This window comes from Epinephelus lanceolatus, chromosome 17, assembly GCF_041903045.1.
Source record: "Epinephelus lanceolatus isolate andai-2023 chromosome 17, ASM4190304v1, whole genome shotgun sequence".
NCBI classification, from domain to species: Eukaryota; Metazoa; Chordata; class Actinopteri; order Perciformes; family Serranidae; genus Epinephelus; species Epinephelus lanceolatus.
This window is the reverse complement of record NC_135750.1, coordinates 24,384,825-24,401,801: the sequence shown is the minus strand read 5'-3', so window position 1 is coordinate 24,401,801 and position 16,977 is coordinate 24,384,825. Positions and strand designations below refer to the sequence as shown.

Here is a 16,977-nt window from a genome sequence, read left to right as displayed (position 1 = left end):
ACTGTCCAATTAATTTTGTTTGCACAACAGTAAAAATGTGTTTATTCCATGTGTTGCATAGTGTGCACGGGAAATATCAGTCCGACCTAATTTTTGTGACAAATGTCTTAAAATACTGCAACCAAGGGATTGAAGGTGTCACCAATCATTAAATTTTAAATCTACACAAAGAGGATTTAAGTCAACTACAACATATATTTTGCTAAGTTGAGGGAAAGTGGGAAACTGAGGATGAGTCATAAGCCATAATATGGCACTTCCTGGACATGTGTGACCACTGACTCTTAAATCTCATGTCTTTACAGGGAACTACTGTGAAGTCAACATAGACGAGTGCATATCGTCACCGTGCCTACACAGTGCCACCTGTGTTGACCTCGTTCATGGCTATAAATGTGTCTGCAAGCCTGGGTTCACAGGTTAGTGAATGCTTTTAATGTGTTCGGGTGAGGTGCATCTTCGTATGTTTTCACATGAATGGAATGTACAGAGCATATGTGCAACACGTTCGCATCTTTACTCATAAATTATGCATTACCATTACAACAGGCATTTTCAAAGTGAAGTCCGCAGCTATCAGCAGCTTCTCTTAGAGACAGCGGAGCAGTTTAATACTCGCACACGTTTTGAAGTCTTGCAGAATAATTATTTCCCTATATGTGGTGCTGTGATGCCAACTGTTAAAAGCACAAAGATGAATAATGACTCCAGATTAAAACAAAGATCATGTATTTCCACCCGTGAAAGTCAAACACAGTAACAGCTTTTGAACTGTTTCTTATTAATTGCCAATAATTCCCACAGAGCCAGATCCACAGTGCATTACAAACAGTGAATCTGGTTGCAGTGCTGAATCTTATGATTTCAAAGAAGCTGGTTTCTCTTCTTAAAAAAAAAAATCCTTATGTATAATGTGTTTAGGAAAAAAAACAGTTGTTTTTTTTTTTTTTTTCAGAAATTATATCTGAAATACAGTTCATGCTGTGCAGATAGTCTTTGCTGTTTCATACTTTGCTGCAGCACCATAGAGAGTCCTCACAGGTAGTTTTCGCTGTTTTCAGCACTACAGTGCAACTTTCACATCATCTGCGTGTATAGCATTTAGATCAGAATCTACAAAAAAAACCCTCACCCAGTTATTTAAGGTTCATGTTGTTTTCTGATAATTTGTTTATACCCAGATGAAAGGTTGTGGTTGTTCTGAAGCAGCCCAGTCACCAGAATAAAAAGTTGGCATTGAACATTTCTGCAAACTGCTAATAAGTAACATTTGTACGTTTCATACTTATCATATCAACATTTCTAATTTTTTTTTTTTTTTTTAATTTCTATTTTTTAACAAGAGGATGGGACATTTCCAGCCATGATATTAGCAACAAAGCGGGTATTTTTTAACGAGAGATCAGGATATTATTAGCCGTGTTTGTAGTGACAAAAGCAGATATTTCTTAACAACAGACAGGGACATTTCCAGCCATGTTTGTTGTGACGAAAGCTGGTATTTTTTAACAGGAGTTCAAGACATTTCCAGCCATGTTATTAGCCACAAAAGCAGGTATTTTTTAAACTAGAGGTCAGGACATTATTAGCCATGTTTGTAGTGACAAAATCTGGCATTTTTCAACTAGAGGTTGGGACATTTTCAGCCATGTTTGTCGTGACAAAAGTTGGTATTTCTTAACAAGAGGACACAACATTTCCAGCCATGTTTGTAGTGAAAAAAAATATGGTATTTTTTAATAAGAGGTGGGGACATTTCCAGCCATGGTATTAGCGACAAAAGCGGGTATTTCTTAACAAGAGGATGGGACATTTCCAGCCATGTTATTAGTGTCAAAAGCAGATATTTTTTTATGAGAGGTTTGGACATTTCCAGCCATGCTTGTAGCGACAAAAGCAGGTATTTTTTAGTGAGAGGTCAGGACATTATCAACCATGTTTGTAACAACAAAAGATTAAAGTTCAAGACCATCAAACAACAAATGCAGGTATTTTTCAACAAGAGTTCGGGACATTTCTAGTCATGTTTTAGCTTTAGCTTTTTGGGAGCCACGTCTGTTGTGAAAACAGCGAGTATTTTTTAACGAAAGGTTAGGACATTTTCACCTATGTTTATTGCAACCAAACCAGGTGTCTTAAGCCTAAACGTGATGTCTTCCTTACCCTACCCAAGTGGCTTTTGTGTCTAAACCTAACCACACCTTAACCACAGACTTTAAAACCTAAAATTGATAGTTGACACTTAAAGAAATGTAAGGTTTTAACATGCCCGCTACAGATGTAACATATGCCAACAGTTATTCTGGTGTCTGAGTTTTCTGGGATAATGTTTCAAGTTATATGAACAACTGTGCACCCTGTCCTCTCTGAAACACAACAACTCGGCTTCTCTTCAGATTAAACCTCCAGCAACTGCAGTGATGTATTTTCTGATTGTATCACAGAGTGTTTTAGGACTGCCAAATATTTATCCCAGCAACCCTTTTGATATGACATATTTATCAATCTGTATTCTTTTCTGTCACAGGTACAGAGTGTGAATTTGACATTGATGAGTGTGCTTCATCTCCCTGCAAGAATGGCGCCACTTGCATTGACCAGCCCGGTAATTACTTCTGCCAATGTGTGGCTCCATTTAAAGGTAATGAGCACTGAGGGAATGGGGACAAAAAGCAAAGTTAATTAACTTCACATACTATTATTTTCACCTGTCTGAACTCACTTCACATGTCTCAACAAAATGAGTACATCTTCATTTGCTACCTGTGGTTAAATAAAGAAAACTTGAGTAATTAGCAAGATATAAGCTACGGTAGGTGCTTCTGCCACACAAGTGACAACCTTCATCATTTAGTCAGAGGGTAGAGCTAGCGTCACTGTACAGCATTATCGTTGCATGTCAATGGGAATAAAAAGACTGATGGGGTAAAAAGGTGATTTGGGGTAAAGGATGATTTTACCAGACGGAGCTCTAGACTCACATTTTTTTCTCATTTTACAAGATGATGAAAAGCTAAGACCTGATTCAAAGTGTGATCACTGTTAATAGCCATAACTAGCTTTCATAATGACATTTTATAATGGTCATCACCAGTCAATCAGAGTTAAAATGTTATATTTTTATAATGTGACTCTTTTCTTAACACAAATTTATGCATTTGATTTGCTATGTTTGTATGAAATAATAGTAGCATATCATAGTTTGCTTTAATTAATCATCTGTAGTTTATATTTCAGTGCAAGACATCAAAAAAGGTATTTATTTATTTATAGATAGTGGAGAAGTGAACTAGCAAGTTTGGTTATCTCATCTCTCATCGAAAAATGATTTAGTAGCATTTAATCAGTTGTTGTTGTTAAATGGATTCGGCATGTAATTGGGACGACACCACTTGTACCTCCACAAACAAATGATCAAAGATAAAAAGTCTAAAATGATCAGATTTTTAATGATGTTTACTCATTGGTACAGCTTGTTTTTGTCCCATGTTAGTAATGACTGCAATTTTCTGAGTATGATTTACAACAAACACGAGCTGTTGGTCATTATTAGAGATCCACTGTAGAGTGTGTGCATGCTGGAATAGACACTCTCCTGTGAACTTCACGGAACTGTCAGTGGATGAAATTCTAGTGGTGTGATTTCACGGGAGCACAAAAGGGCTCCATCATTAATAAATGTGAAAAAACATTCATCCAGCCAGACTCCTCCTAGACACGCTCGTCCTAACAAACCGAGCAACCAGTCAAGAAGGACCTTGGTCAAAGCCCAAGGACCACTCTGACAGATCTAATGAGCTCATTGGCTGTGAGATCTTCCTGGAAGGACAACAGTCAGGGCAGCACTTGACAAATCTAGGCTTTACCGCAGAGTGGCCAGGAGGAAATGACTCCTGAAAAAAGGCACATAGAATTTACAAAAAGGCACTTCAAAGACCGCTGACAGCGTAAGGAGGAAGATTCAGAGCGCTGATGGAAATGAACATGGAAGTCTTCAGCTGTAATTCAAAGCACTATAGAGAGCACGTCAGAAATGAGGCACAGTTGATTACCCATGTAACACCATTCCTGTTATAAGGCATGGCAGTGGCCACATCTGGATGCTGTTGCTTTTCATAGTCAAAGGGAACTGTAAATAAAACCAAATGCAAATATACTCTGAGAGCGTCTATGACAATTTGCGATCATTAAAGCAACAGAACACAGTATGTAATTTACATGCATGGTAATAAGCATGTGTGTGCCGAATCTCCACAAAATAATCACTCAGCTTTGAGTTCCAATCTGCACAAATCACTCCGCAGCTTTGTAGAAGCTTTCCAGTGTCAATGCAACGTCTTACAAAAGCAGAAGTCTTGGTTTGTACCAGATTGTTGTTAGACCCAATCAGCACCTCATTCATCTTCCACGATCACACATTTTAGAACCAAAGTCTGTCTAAAGAAATAGAAATTCTTTGTCCTCTTTGATTTAATACACAATTTCTACTCTTTCTCCAAGTCTGGTAGTATCTCCAAACTAGATAGTCACAGCACAAGTTAGATAACACTAAAATAAGGTAGGCAGTGGAAACTTTGCTTTAATCCAGTCCTGGAGTTTGTGAACAAAAGCACTGAAAGCTGCAAACAGCTGTAGAATGGCTTGTTGATTCTCAATGAGATTGGCAGGTCTGGCAATTCTTTCATGCTGCAGAGAGTGATTTGATTCAGTGTTTGTACGAAAATATTGCCTCATGGAGCTGTAATACCGCTCCCCTCTTATACAATGACCAGTTAAGTAAGCATTTTGAAAGCATTGTGCCTTTGACAACAATAGTGCTGCCACCTCTTTCCCAAGGAAAGTAGCTATCGTCTGGTCGTGAAGTAGTTCCACTGTGAAACTATCAATAAAAGACTGTTCACTGTGTACTGTATGACTGGCAAGCTGTTATATAATGTCAGAAGTAGTCACAATAATAAAGTACCAAATTTTCATATTTCCACCAAGTTTCCATGTAATACGCTGACACATCCAGAACTAAGCTTTAATCAGCTGTCGCTCTGACAACCTGCTGGCTCAGCCAAAAGCAATGATGTGCCATATAAATACTTTTAAAGGAACACTTCACCCCTAAAGTATAATTTGTATATCAATTGCTTACTCCGAGTTACCTTGAATTTGTGAATAAAATGAGGTTTTTCTAGCATGCCTCCTCAGTGAGTGAATAATCCAACAATGAAGAAAATTCTTGATGAAGTAAAAGGGAGCCGAGTTTAAGAACAGCAAAACTATGTTGTAAGCATTCAGTTACAAACTTTTTCACAACTCATGCAGTACAATCTAAATCTGTTTTATATAGTTGTTTGCTCAGTGCCACCCAAACATGCATTTACACTAAAACCTTAGTATTTTAAACACTTCCACATAAACAGTTTCACACACAAGTGAGTAGCGCACCTAGGCAAGTGCTAGTGTTTGAACTTTGCTTGGTCATTCCATTGAAATCCCACCTCCCAGTTTGTTTATTGGCCAGGAGTTCTGCTGTCAGTCACACATGTTGCTACCCTCTTGTTGATAATCATGGCTAGGGGTGTGCCATATCATCTTGTTCACGATGATACCAGTATAGTTGTCAATATGATATGAAAAATTCAGATTTTGATACGTCTTGTTGACATATTGACGGCATAATGTTAACCTCGGCAATAACAAGCATCCCTGAAAGTGAAACCAATACTGACTCCGCAGTGGTTTCAAAACAGAGGAGCAGCTTCAGTAGTGTGGAATAAACTGTGGCATCCTGAATATTTGATGAACGGCCCCGGACTTCTCAGACTCTTTTAGTGAGTAACCGCTCAGAGGGAACTCGGTCAGCTGCTCCTCCGGCAGCAGCACAGCAGCTCTCCCTCTCCTCTCTCGCCGTGCACACACGGTAGTCATTGTCATTTTATCATAAACCTTTGGTAATGTAAACCTACTGCTTGACAAAAACTACATATATGTGAATGATAGTTCTGGTAGCATAACGGCCTGTCAGAGGTTACAGCGTGATGATTAGAGGAGAAATGGCAGAGCATAAAGGTCCAGATGGGAAAAAACAACTCTGTCATTTAGGATTTTGCTAAAAGAGAAGGAAATCACCTGTGGATTTATATATATATATATATATATATATATATATATATATATATATATATAGATCCCAGAGTACATTTTTGTATTTGGGAGCTGCTGTTTAAATGTGTAATTTGTGGTAGATTTTATTTTGTTGAACTATTAATATTGTATACAGAACCTAAATCTCACTCTGATCCTGTTGTTGAAACTAAACTAAAGATCAGAGATCATTTTTGTTTAGTTTTTACTAAATATTTGAAGGCAAACTGTTAGGTTTACATGTAAAATTATATCACTTGTATTGCTGCAATTCTACTTTCTTAAATTAATCATTTTTATTTTATTTTTTTTTACTAATTTGTCATATCGTAGAGAATATCGCCATCAAGTATCCTCAATATCGGAAAAATACCCTGAAATATCGGGATATTGTTTTAGGGCCATATCTCCTACCGCTAATCATGGCCCCCATTTACTTTAATTCAATCAAGAATTTTCACTGTTTTTTTTATTCTCCATTCACCGTGGAGACATGCGAGACAAGCAATATTTTCTTTGCTAATTCAACATAACACTGGGAGAGTAGTTGGCATACAAAGGATTGTTTTTGGGGGTGAAGTATTCCTTTAATTAAAGCATGCAGAACCTATTTTGGTTTTGCACTTCCTCTACAAATAAGCAACTGATTTCCCCAGGATTTTTTTACTGATTATTTTTGTGGAAATTCTTGTAAGAATGTCCTAACAATATTTTTTAACATGTTTATTCATTTGACTGTTTTACAGAAATCATCAGAGGTAGGACACATAACTGTTGTGTTATGTCTAGTTTGACAGCATGCAACATGTTTTATTCGCTCATTTGGCGTGCGTTGCCTGTCCTCATTGATGTACTGCACTTGCTTTGTTACCTCTGTTTATGCACGTCCTTTATTTCTTTGCCTATTGTTTGTATTTCATACCTTTTGTATTTGTGCTTGAGAAGAGTGATTTTCTATAACAGGCCCATGCATGATCTGAATATAATGATGTCTGGCACAATCTGTCCATACTGTTCAAGCAGTTTGCTGAAACAAAGTGATCTTGAGTCATGTTGCAAATTGTTACTTTCAGTTACAGCATTGGTAATAAAACAGAGAGCTGAACAGCCACAGGTGTGCCTGTATGTGTTGTTTTAAATCAGCATGGAACATGACTGCCAGTCAGAGCCGAGGACGGAGGCCATTCATCTAGTAATTGTTTTGTCAAGCACAAAACATGTAATATTTATGGTACTGTAATAACGTCAGCCATTTCAAGTTGACGCTTTCTAGCTGCCATTTGAGCCGCTGAGAGGATGAAACGGTTCTAAAATGCATCTAAAACGGCATCAGGAGTGTTTGATTGACTATATCTGCAAGGATAATCTGCAGTTGCAAATATTGTGGTTGTGAGGCGAGATTTGCAAAAATTACAGTAATTTTAAATTGATTTTAAAAAATGAAGAAAGTGACTCTGGATGGGCTTCAGCTGGAACACTTTTAAGACTTCCTTTGTGTCTCTCTGTTGGTCTATTTGTCTGTTCAATAAAAAAAGCTTGACGCCACATGTTATCTACCACATAAATGTGCTCAAGGAAACATACAATAGGGGCACAACCTTTAACAACCCCAGGTTTACAGTTCCATTGCATTGCTAGACAGATTGTAGTCTGCTGGATGGTTCCCCCACGTGTGTTACTTTGCCTCACTCCAGGTCATAATTGTGAGTTCTTACCCTGTGAGGCCAGTAATCCGTGCGAGAATGGTGCAGTGTGTGTGGAGGAGTTGGATCAGGACCATTTCCCTTTGGGTTTCCGCTGTCACTGTCGCCGGGGCTTCACTGGCCCCCGCTGTGAAATCAATGTGGATGAGTGCAGCTCCAGCCCCTGTTTTCACGGCTTCTGCTATGATGGTAAGAAACAGCCTATGCTTAATAACAGGCACTCGAGGTGGAAGCAAACCTCCACACACACACACGCAGTAAATCTGTCAAATTTCGTTCTGCTCACTTACAGCCTGACAGGCAGTTTTCAATTAGGTCACCATGCAGCTAATAAGAGTGTTATGAGAGTGGAGTTATTCCATCAGATGTGAGGATCTAGGACATTACCTGCTGGAGCAGGCTTGATTAGTTCCTTAACATAACTGTAAAAGGAAATCAATTAAGCATCAATGCTGCCTGCGTTGTAATTTGAATAATGGATGATAAATGACAAAATTAATACAGTCAAAGGCAGAATATTGTTTTTTTCTTCCTGTGGTTATCTGATAAGACATTACCCTTATGTGTTCCATCGCTAGCGTAAGTGATTAAAAACTCATTGATCAAAATAATAGTCTTCAAGTTGAGGATTAGTTCTCACCAGTTGGTCAATAATTTTTCAGTTAATTAGTTTTACGTTTATTGTGAAAGACAAAATCTATACAAATATTTGTTGCAGATGCCTGCAATTACTGTGCACCAGTATTTTAGCTGCATTATCGCCTTCTTTCAACAAATCCTGCCAGTGTTGTTTCAGCCGGAACAAATCAGTGATAGCAGCGGATCGCTATCCGTCACTGTGCTACAGTAGACCTCGGCCAGCTGTCTTGACTAATCTTCAGTGCAGCCAGTTCACCTTAGGTTAGTGAGGCAGGCCTCTAGGACCTATTGGCCGGCGCTCGGCAGCAGCCAGCCAGCCACCAGGGAGAGCACTGCATAGCCACAGTGGCTGAGATGAGTAATGCTGCTGCCACCCAGGACCTAAAGCATTTAATGAGAGTAATAGCAGCTACACGCACCAAGACAGAGTGACAGCATAGATTACGTGGTAAATCTTTGGGATAATGAAGAATCCTGGGACCCTGACTGGGGAAGTAATAAATTCACTCCTGTAAGAAGTGCAATTACCTCTGTCACCGGCTGCCTGTACACCAGTGTTGTGTTGGAGAAACAGAGTGATGCATCCTGCTTTAACATCATTAATAATTAAAGAGGGGAAGGAATGGATTATTAGACATGGGAGATTCTAACTTCTGATGGAAGAAATTGGCGCATTTGTAACATCTGAATAAAGAATGGCCCCTCGAAATTGGCTTTCTCCCACTGTTGTTCTCCTTTTCTGCTCATTCAGTGTGTTGCTAGTGTGCTGAGAGGGTGAAAACAAATGACAAGGCTTTCAGGCTTTCATTGAGGAAGAGTGGGATAAGTACAGACGGGGGACGAAGAAAGTAGTGGGAGAAAAGAGACTGAATGGCCATTGCAGCGAGGTTCATTTAACGATGGTTAGAGTGTCAAACTCTGTCAGGCTGATGCAGAGGGAGGTAACCTGTCACATAGATTTAGCAACAACAGGTTTGACTTATACTGTGCGGGGCGTTTATTTCAGTGGTCATATCCATTAAAATGTGAAATCACAGTGGGTGATCGCGCTTTATAGTCTCAATCAGCACTTACCTGTGTAGAGATGTTGTACATTAGCAGGACCTACTGAGAGCAGAGTGAATTAATTTATGATGCAAGGCGCTGTAACTGTCCTACTGATCTTGTTTCAGTTGAAGATGGCTTTTACTGCCTTTGCAATCCTGGTTATGCTGGGCTGAGATGCGAGCAAGACATTGATGACTGTGTGAACAGTTTGTGCAGTACTAACTCAGTATGTAAGGACCTCCATCTGGTAAGTAGACACATTTTTGTGTTTGGCAGTATAATGAGCTGATGTAACAGCATTTAAAAAGCTTTAAAATTGCACAAAGTCCTGTTAATCACTACAGTTGGTAACTCACTGAAAAGCACCACAGTCTATTATAAAATATTGACAGACCTGAATCACATAAGGCACTTCCTGTTACAATTGATGACTGTCATGCAGTTAATGTTTAAAAGCATTTCTAATGTAGTAAAATATAAACAACTGCAATAACTAATAATTTTACAACAGGTTTATTATTGTAGGCAAATCTGGCAGACTTTATTGGACATTTGTTCAGCAGGAGGAGGCACAAGTATATTTCATGTGTCGGGTATCGGGGCGAAACAAGATAGGAACAGGACATATCTCATAATGTCTAATAAACGCAGCCCATTGTTTTATCTCCTAACAGACAAATTATGCCAGTTATACCCTGTGGGCTGAGCTTTTAATGTGGCAAAATGACCAAAAGGTTACCAAAGTCCAAATGGAAAATAACACAGAAGTTAACAATTGGACATAATAATATGAAATGCTTTCGACATGCCATCTTTTGACCAAATATTTCAAGATAGATGTCCAAAACGATGCATCGTAGTTCATTTGGATCAATAATTAGACGTCTCTGAAAAGGCTAATCTTTAGGATTAATGTATAGATCAGAAACATATAGTAAGCGCCATAGTTGATGCTTCTTTTGTTCATCCTTTGTAAAACCATTTAGTTACTCTACATTCTGTAAACCCGTCTACAATACAGTGTCTTCTAGTGCTGGGCAGTATGAAAGATAAGAGACATTATAATATTTTTGACCACATATCGCTGTTGCAATGAGGTTACAGGTTTGAATATTGGTGCTTTTACAAAATATTTACACAGTGAGAGTATTCATCAGCAATTTAAAGGCAAATAATTGAGCAACTAGAACAATATGGTATGTAAAGAAAATTATATCACTTTACTGTAATGCAGCCTTTAAAACCAGAAAAAAGAGAACACCTATGATATAAAGATATCCAAAATGTAAGGTAATATGTAGCCTCATAGCAGTTACACAACAGCACACAAGGGGGAGTGCTGTTGTACCGAATATGGTAAAACAGCACGACCTCAAGTTTGACGTAGCTTTAATACAACAGTTATACAATTACTGTTTATTAGTTACCAGTAATGAGCAACAGCCGATTAAAATTTGTTTGTTTATGTAATCTTTTTTTTTTTTTTTTGGCTCCACTAACACAAATACTTTCATACCGTAACTGGACTGGGACTGGATTGTTGCCAACCAACATGTAAACATTTCTACACATACGCTTGTTACTTTGTGTAGTCCGGTGGCTTTCAAACCTTTTGTGCCCAAGAGACACCGACAGGCAAGCCAAAATCGACAGTTTTTTCGATGGTAGGTTGTCTTCACTGGTGCTTTGTTGTAATTTGCTCCGTACAATAAAGCGATCCATTGTCCCACTCATGGCTCTCTCCTTTTACATGTTATCATCGTTCACACTGGCTGCCAATCAGGGCTTTTAATGTGTTGCACATGCGCGAACAGCGACAAATAGGTAATAGTTTGCTTCTTTATTAGGAAATTAGTGTGCACGACATACACTTAATTAAAAATAATTTTTGTATAGGCCCAGTTGAATATGGCCATAATAATGTGTGGTTATCACAAAATCCCACGGCACACCTGGCTTTGCATGTAGTCTGCATGTTACTGAGAGCCATTTACTTCGTATCATGCCCATTTATCGGCATGTTTCCATTTATGGTGCGACCAGTGAAATAAGAGTGTGTTGACAGTCGCTCTGGTGGCAGCATGTGTGGATTCTGATGAGTTAACAGCTTGCTCAGACAGTATCATTATGTTGCGACATCAGCTGTTGTCATAGGAGCAAACCTGGAGCTCTGCAGTGAAGTGTCCAGGCTTATTTCCTCCTTGTCGTCCTCTGACAGCCCATCATAAATTAAATTAAATGTCAGTCATGGAAATGTGTTCATCTTTGCAGTGCATAGCTTGTTAAGACGACCGTTAATGTAGGCTAATTAACAGTAAATGTAAGAAACAGTTTAGATCACCTGCAGAGCGAAGTGATGCACCAACTGTTGTATATGATATCTATAGACATTGTCAGCTGTTGTATATTCTCCATCGCTTGTTGCAGGGTCTGTCATTCCTAGCTATGTAAAGCATGTGGAGGCACAGGCAGGAATTCTGAATCCATATGTGAAATTTCAGGTAAAAAACAGCCTCTGGTTTAACATAACTTGTCCTCTTTCTGAAAGGTAAACCACATTTACAATGCAGCTTATTAGCCAGAGCTCACATAATTGTAGCTAATGTGGCAGAGATTGGATTTAATACAGTGGTAGGATATTTAGGATAAACAAGAGCTGCCTTCTAGCTGCAGGGCTCAGCTGATATTTTGTGAATGCTGGTTTTAATGACGAATGTATACTGAGTTTATAAAAATTTAGGCTGTAAATTGTACATCAAAGATCTAGTGATTTTCTTAATGCTCATTGTTCTCAGTTAATTTTTATTTAAGCGAGCTGGGCCTTCTGCACTGTCTGTTTCTACAGATGCACACACTTGGGTTTAAAAGAACATTTTAAGACTTTTTTGTTTCTTTCCAAGGCAGAGCTCTACTTCTGTAGTTATTCGAGTGTTTTTTAAGCCAATAACATTGATCTGTTGCAGCTGCAAAAAGGCCTTGGGAGCTGCATGCTGCTTACAAACTGTGCAATGAGTACCAGGGGCCTTTTTCCAACAGCTGCTTATTTGCTAACAGATTGCAGTAGTGAAACAGATGTGTCATAGATAAAGTCTTTGGCTTTTTTTATTTATTTATTTATTTTTGACAAAGACAGATAACTTCTGGTGTACAGTCCACACGTAGTGTTTGGGTTTAAAATAAGTTTGTGCTCCTGAAGATTAGTGCATAATGTACGCAAGAAAGATGAGATCTATTTAACAACAACAGCATGTTCCGGGTTGTGAGCATATGGAGTCCCAGAGGAGCCCACAGGGTGAGGACCTAAAAGAAATATTTGCTCTTACAAGTATCTTCAGTATTGATCTTTGACAAAATCTCAAATGCAAATTAATTTCTACTCACTTCTTATTTCAACCTTTTAAAATTAACTCCTGGTAGTGAACATCCTCCATTGAAACTGCTCTAGAAGGGTCTCAGTCAGTGATTGTCATCTGGCAGCCCGTGGGCAACATTCAGCCTGCCAGAGCTTCTCTGTTGGCCCACGGAGTATTAATTCAGAAAATGTGAGGAGAAGAAAATGCATCCTGGTATTTGGGATAGCTAGAATTTTTTTCTATATTGCAGCAACACAAATTAGATGGAAATAATTTTATTAGGAATGACTCACCAGACCCATATGCCTGTATTTGAAAGTTCGACCATGAGAGTGTGCGAGAAATTCTGGCTTGTCACAAGCTGCCTTTTGCAGGTTTCAAAGCCATCTAGATATATTTTTAAGTTTCAGTGTCATTTTTGTTTCTTCTCCATCACCTCTGCTAAACAGTGTATACTGGCATTACCAGTGGGGTGAAAAATCGATACAGCATAGTATCGCAATATTTTTGTGTGGCAATATCATATATCGTGACACAGTGCCAAGTATCAATTTTTTGGCATATAAATTAATGATATTACAAATACAAATACAAATTAAAATTTAAGAAGCCCACTAGAATAAAAAAATCAATTGCTTGTTCAGTCAACTAGATACATTTGTGGGTGTTACATAGCAACACGTCCCTGTGCTTCCAGCTGTTTTTTAGGCACCAAACATGGGTATTTTGTAAGAACACATCCCTGTGTTTCCAGCTGTGTTTAGGTACTAAACATAGGTGTTATGTAGCAACACATCCCCGTGCTTCCAGCTGTTTTTTAGGCACCAAACATGGGTGTTTTGTAGCAACATGTCCCTGTGTTTCTAGTGGCATTTTTGGCACCAAATGTAGGTGTTATATAGCAACACGTCCCTGTGCTTCCAGCTGTTTTTTAGGCACCAAACATGGGTGTCTTGTAGGAACACATCCCTGTGTTTCCAGCTGTTTTTCGGTACTAAACATAGGTGTTATGTAGCAACACATCCCCGTGTTTCCAGCACCAAATGTGGGTGTTTTGTGGCAACACAATGCTGTGTTTCTAATGGCTATTTAGACACCAAACATGGGTGTTATGTAGCAATTCATTGCTGTATTTCCAGCAAAGATTGTGCCATGGAAAGTGTTTTCATTTCTTTTTTTTTACTGAGATATTGCTGTTTTTCCAGCAGGAATTACGCCCCCAAAGCTGGGTATGTCATTGTAGGGTGGCAGCAGAAGTTGCACTGGCTGAGAGACATCAAAATTTTTACCAAATTAAACCAGAACAATTAAAAAATTCTATTCAATGTAAATTGCTCTACTTCTTCTTCTTCTTCTTCTTCTTCTTCTTCTTCTTCTTCTTCTTCTTACATTACACACAGTTTCCTAGGTAGTAAATATTAGGGGTGGGCAAAACAATTCATACAGCACCGTATCACAATATTTTTGTCTCTCCATTAATAATCTGTATAGATTATTAATATTAGGAATTAAATTGAAATTTAGGTAGCCTGCTAGAATAATAAAATCAAATCCTTTTTTTAGTCCCCTAGATAATTTTTTTTGCTGCAAAAAATAGCTGAAGTGAAATGAACACACTGAAAACTCTATCTTATTAGATGAAACAGATGTTGACAAAGTTTTCCTTTGGGGACATCATTAACAGTTGAAAAAATATATTTTTATCGCAATACTCAGCATATTGCAACATATTTAAAATTGCAGTGATATTGTGTTGTGATTTAACTTTCATGATAATATTGTATCGTGATTCCCACCCATAACTGCCATGGGCAGTTATATTTTGGGCTTAGCAATATATTGATATTGTATCGATATCAGGATATGAAACTAGGAATTGGAATCGTCTTAGATTTTGGATATAATATTGTAAGTGTTGTCTTTCTGGTTTTAAAGGCTGCATCACAGAAGAGTAATGTCATTTTCTGAACTTACTAGACTGTTTCATCCATTTATTATTTACCTTTACCCACTCAATCATCATATCCACATTACTGATGATTATTTATCAAAGATCTAAAAAGCACCAATAGTCAATCCTACAATATCACTATCAAGGTTTTTGGTAAAAAAATATTGTGATATTGGAATTTATCCATATCGCTTAGCCCTAATTACATAACTGAAAGCTAACTTTAAGCTGTCATTGGTGAGTTTACAGTATCTGTCAGAAATATCAGAAGCGAAATAGAATGCCCATCGGTGGTTATGAAGACACATTGTTTTCAAGAGAGTGCTACTGCAGCAATTTCAGGATAACTGAAGGACAAATGCTCATTTTCCTCTCCATATTATGGGATAGTCTACAAGGGATACTATGACAAGGTTTCAAAATTGCCCCAGCATAAAATCCTGGTTAAAACATTCAGTGTAATTTTCTGGGATAAACTGAATACTCCAAATCCAAAGACAAAAGGACACTGCAGAAAAGGAATTGGGTGTGATATGAGGGATATAATGAAATTTCCACCAACACTTTCTAGTCACACTGTGCTCTGTTTCACCATTATTATTTTTTTTCCTCCGCTCATTATTCAAATAGGGACAGTTTTTGGAAACCCCTCCACATAGTCTTGTTTACAGTGCAGCTATTCCTCTCTCTGAACACCGTGTCCCACAGAGCTTTAGCTTATTTTGGAGAATTGCGGTCCCTGAAGGTGACTTAGCAGCAAAAATGAGATTATGTTCTATTGCCAGGGGTAAGGAATAGGAGTCTCCTGGAGGTATCTAATTTATCACGAGATGACGGCATTTTCCCCCCACCACCATAGGGCCCACAGTGTACAAATTATATCAGACAAAGTTTAACGGCTCCCCTCCAGTGTATGAAATACAGATTAGCATGCATTCAACCAGCAGCACCCAGGACCTTTAGACAGGATATTGGCAATGAGCAATCCTGCAAAACCCTTGACCATATGACTGCCATCGTTCTATATGCAAAGAGGAACTTAAATTAAAGCGCTAAGAGTAATAGACAACAAACCATTCATCTCATGTGCCATGATTAATTATCATAATGCAGATTTCAATGTTGAAATAAAGGACAAGCGGTCCACATGCTGCTCTGAATGGAGGAATGAAAAAGATTAGCAAGGTTGGGAGCTATATATAAATCTGTGTCTTAACATGCAGCAGAATCAGTGTATTCATTGCTACAAAGACGACTAGAAAAATCTTAATCAAACATATTTTACATGTTCTCTCGTCTATGAAAATTCCTCCGCATACAAAATATGCAGCGGTAATACTGTATGCCTGATAAAGGCTTGTACCATATACCTTGAATGGTGTGGAAAAAAACAGGCTTGCACATTATCCAGAGGGTGGGTGGTAGGAGGAATACATCTGCATGGCAGTAATGTGAACATTCAAGACAAGCATGACACTTCCACAGTTTAAACAGATTTCCACAGGAAAGATCTCCTTGTGAGTGGGAGGTCTTATTCTGAAATATTTTTGAGAGTATGAGCGTTGCACCGTTTGTTTACAAAAATGTAACAGGTATAAATAAGTAAACAAAAGGTCAGGTTGCCCTCCGACTGCTCTGTAACAACTTAATTAACAGCTTTTATAAGTATATACAGTCATTTCTAGTTTAATGGTGTGTATTGCTGTTATAATTAATAGACCTAACAGTGTAAATTACTACACCAAGACAAGTGCAGATGTAAGGTGTCACTATATTTCAATGGTATTCTAATGGTGTTTGCTTTTTTTTTTTCCCCTATTGCAGAGTTATGAGTGTGTGTGTCACTCGGGCTGGGAGGGGGAGTTCTGCCAACAAGAAATTGATGAATGTTTATCGCAGCCCTGCAAAAACAACGCCACCTGCACAGACCTTCTCAACAGCTACAAGTAGGTGCGCGAGCCGGCCCGAGGGCGCTGTCCTCACGAGGTGCATCAGTCACTTAATAAATGCAGAAAAAGAAGCCGTTCAGAGATAGCAATATGTCGTTCCACCGGCAGCGGAGATAATGAATTGCAGATGGCAGGTAAAACAAATGAGTCAATCAATGGCTCACAGCATGAAAAGGTTTCAGGGGATCTGTGACTCATTG

At 38.4% G+C, this 16,977-nt stretch overlaps 1 protein-coding gene across 1 annotated transcript in view; it reads left to right on the top strand.

The window, feature by feature from the left end:
• eys (EGF-like photoreceptor maintenance factor) overlaps window positions 1-16,977 on the top strand; it is a 218,546-nt gene that overhangs the window by 61,748 nt on the left and 139,821 nt on the right. Inside the window, exons 19-23 of the mRNA XM_078176251.1 lie at window positions 306-419; window positions 2,528-2,641; window positions 7,830-8,027; window positions 9,650-9,771; window positions 16,653-16,774. Of these exons, the coding sequence (XP_078032377.1) occupies window positions 306-419; window positions 2,528-2,641; window positions 7,830-8,027; window positions 9,650-9,771; window positions 16,653-16,774 (670 nt within the window). The remainder of the gene's footprint in view (window positions 1-305; window positions 420-2,527; window positions 2,642-7,829; window positions 8,028-9,649; window positions 9,772-16,652; window positions 16,775-16,977) is intronic.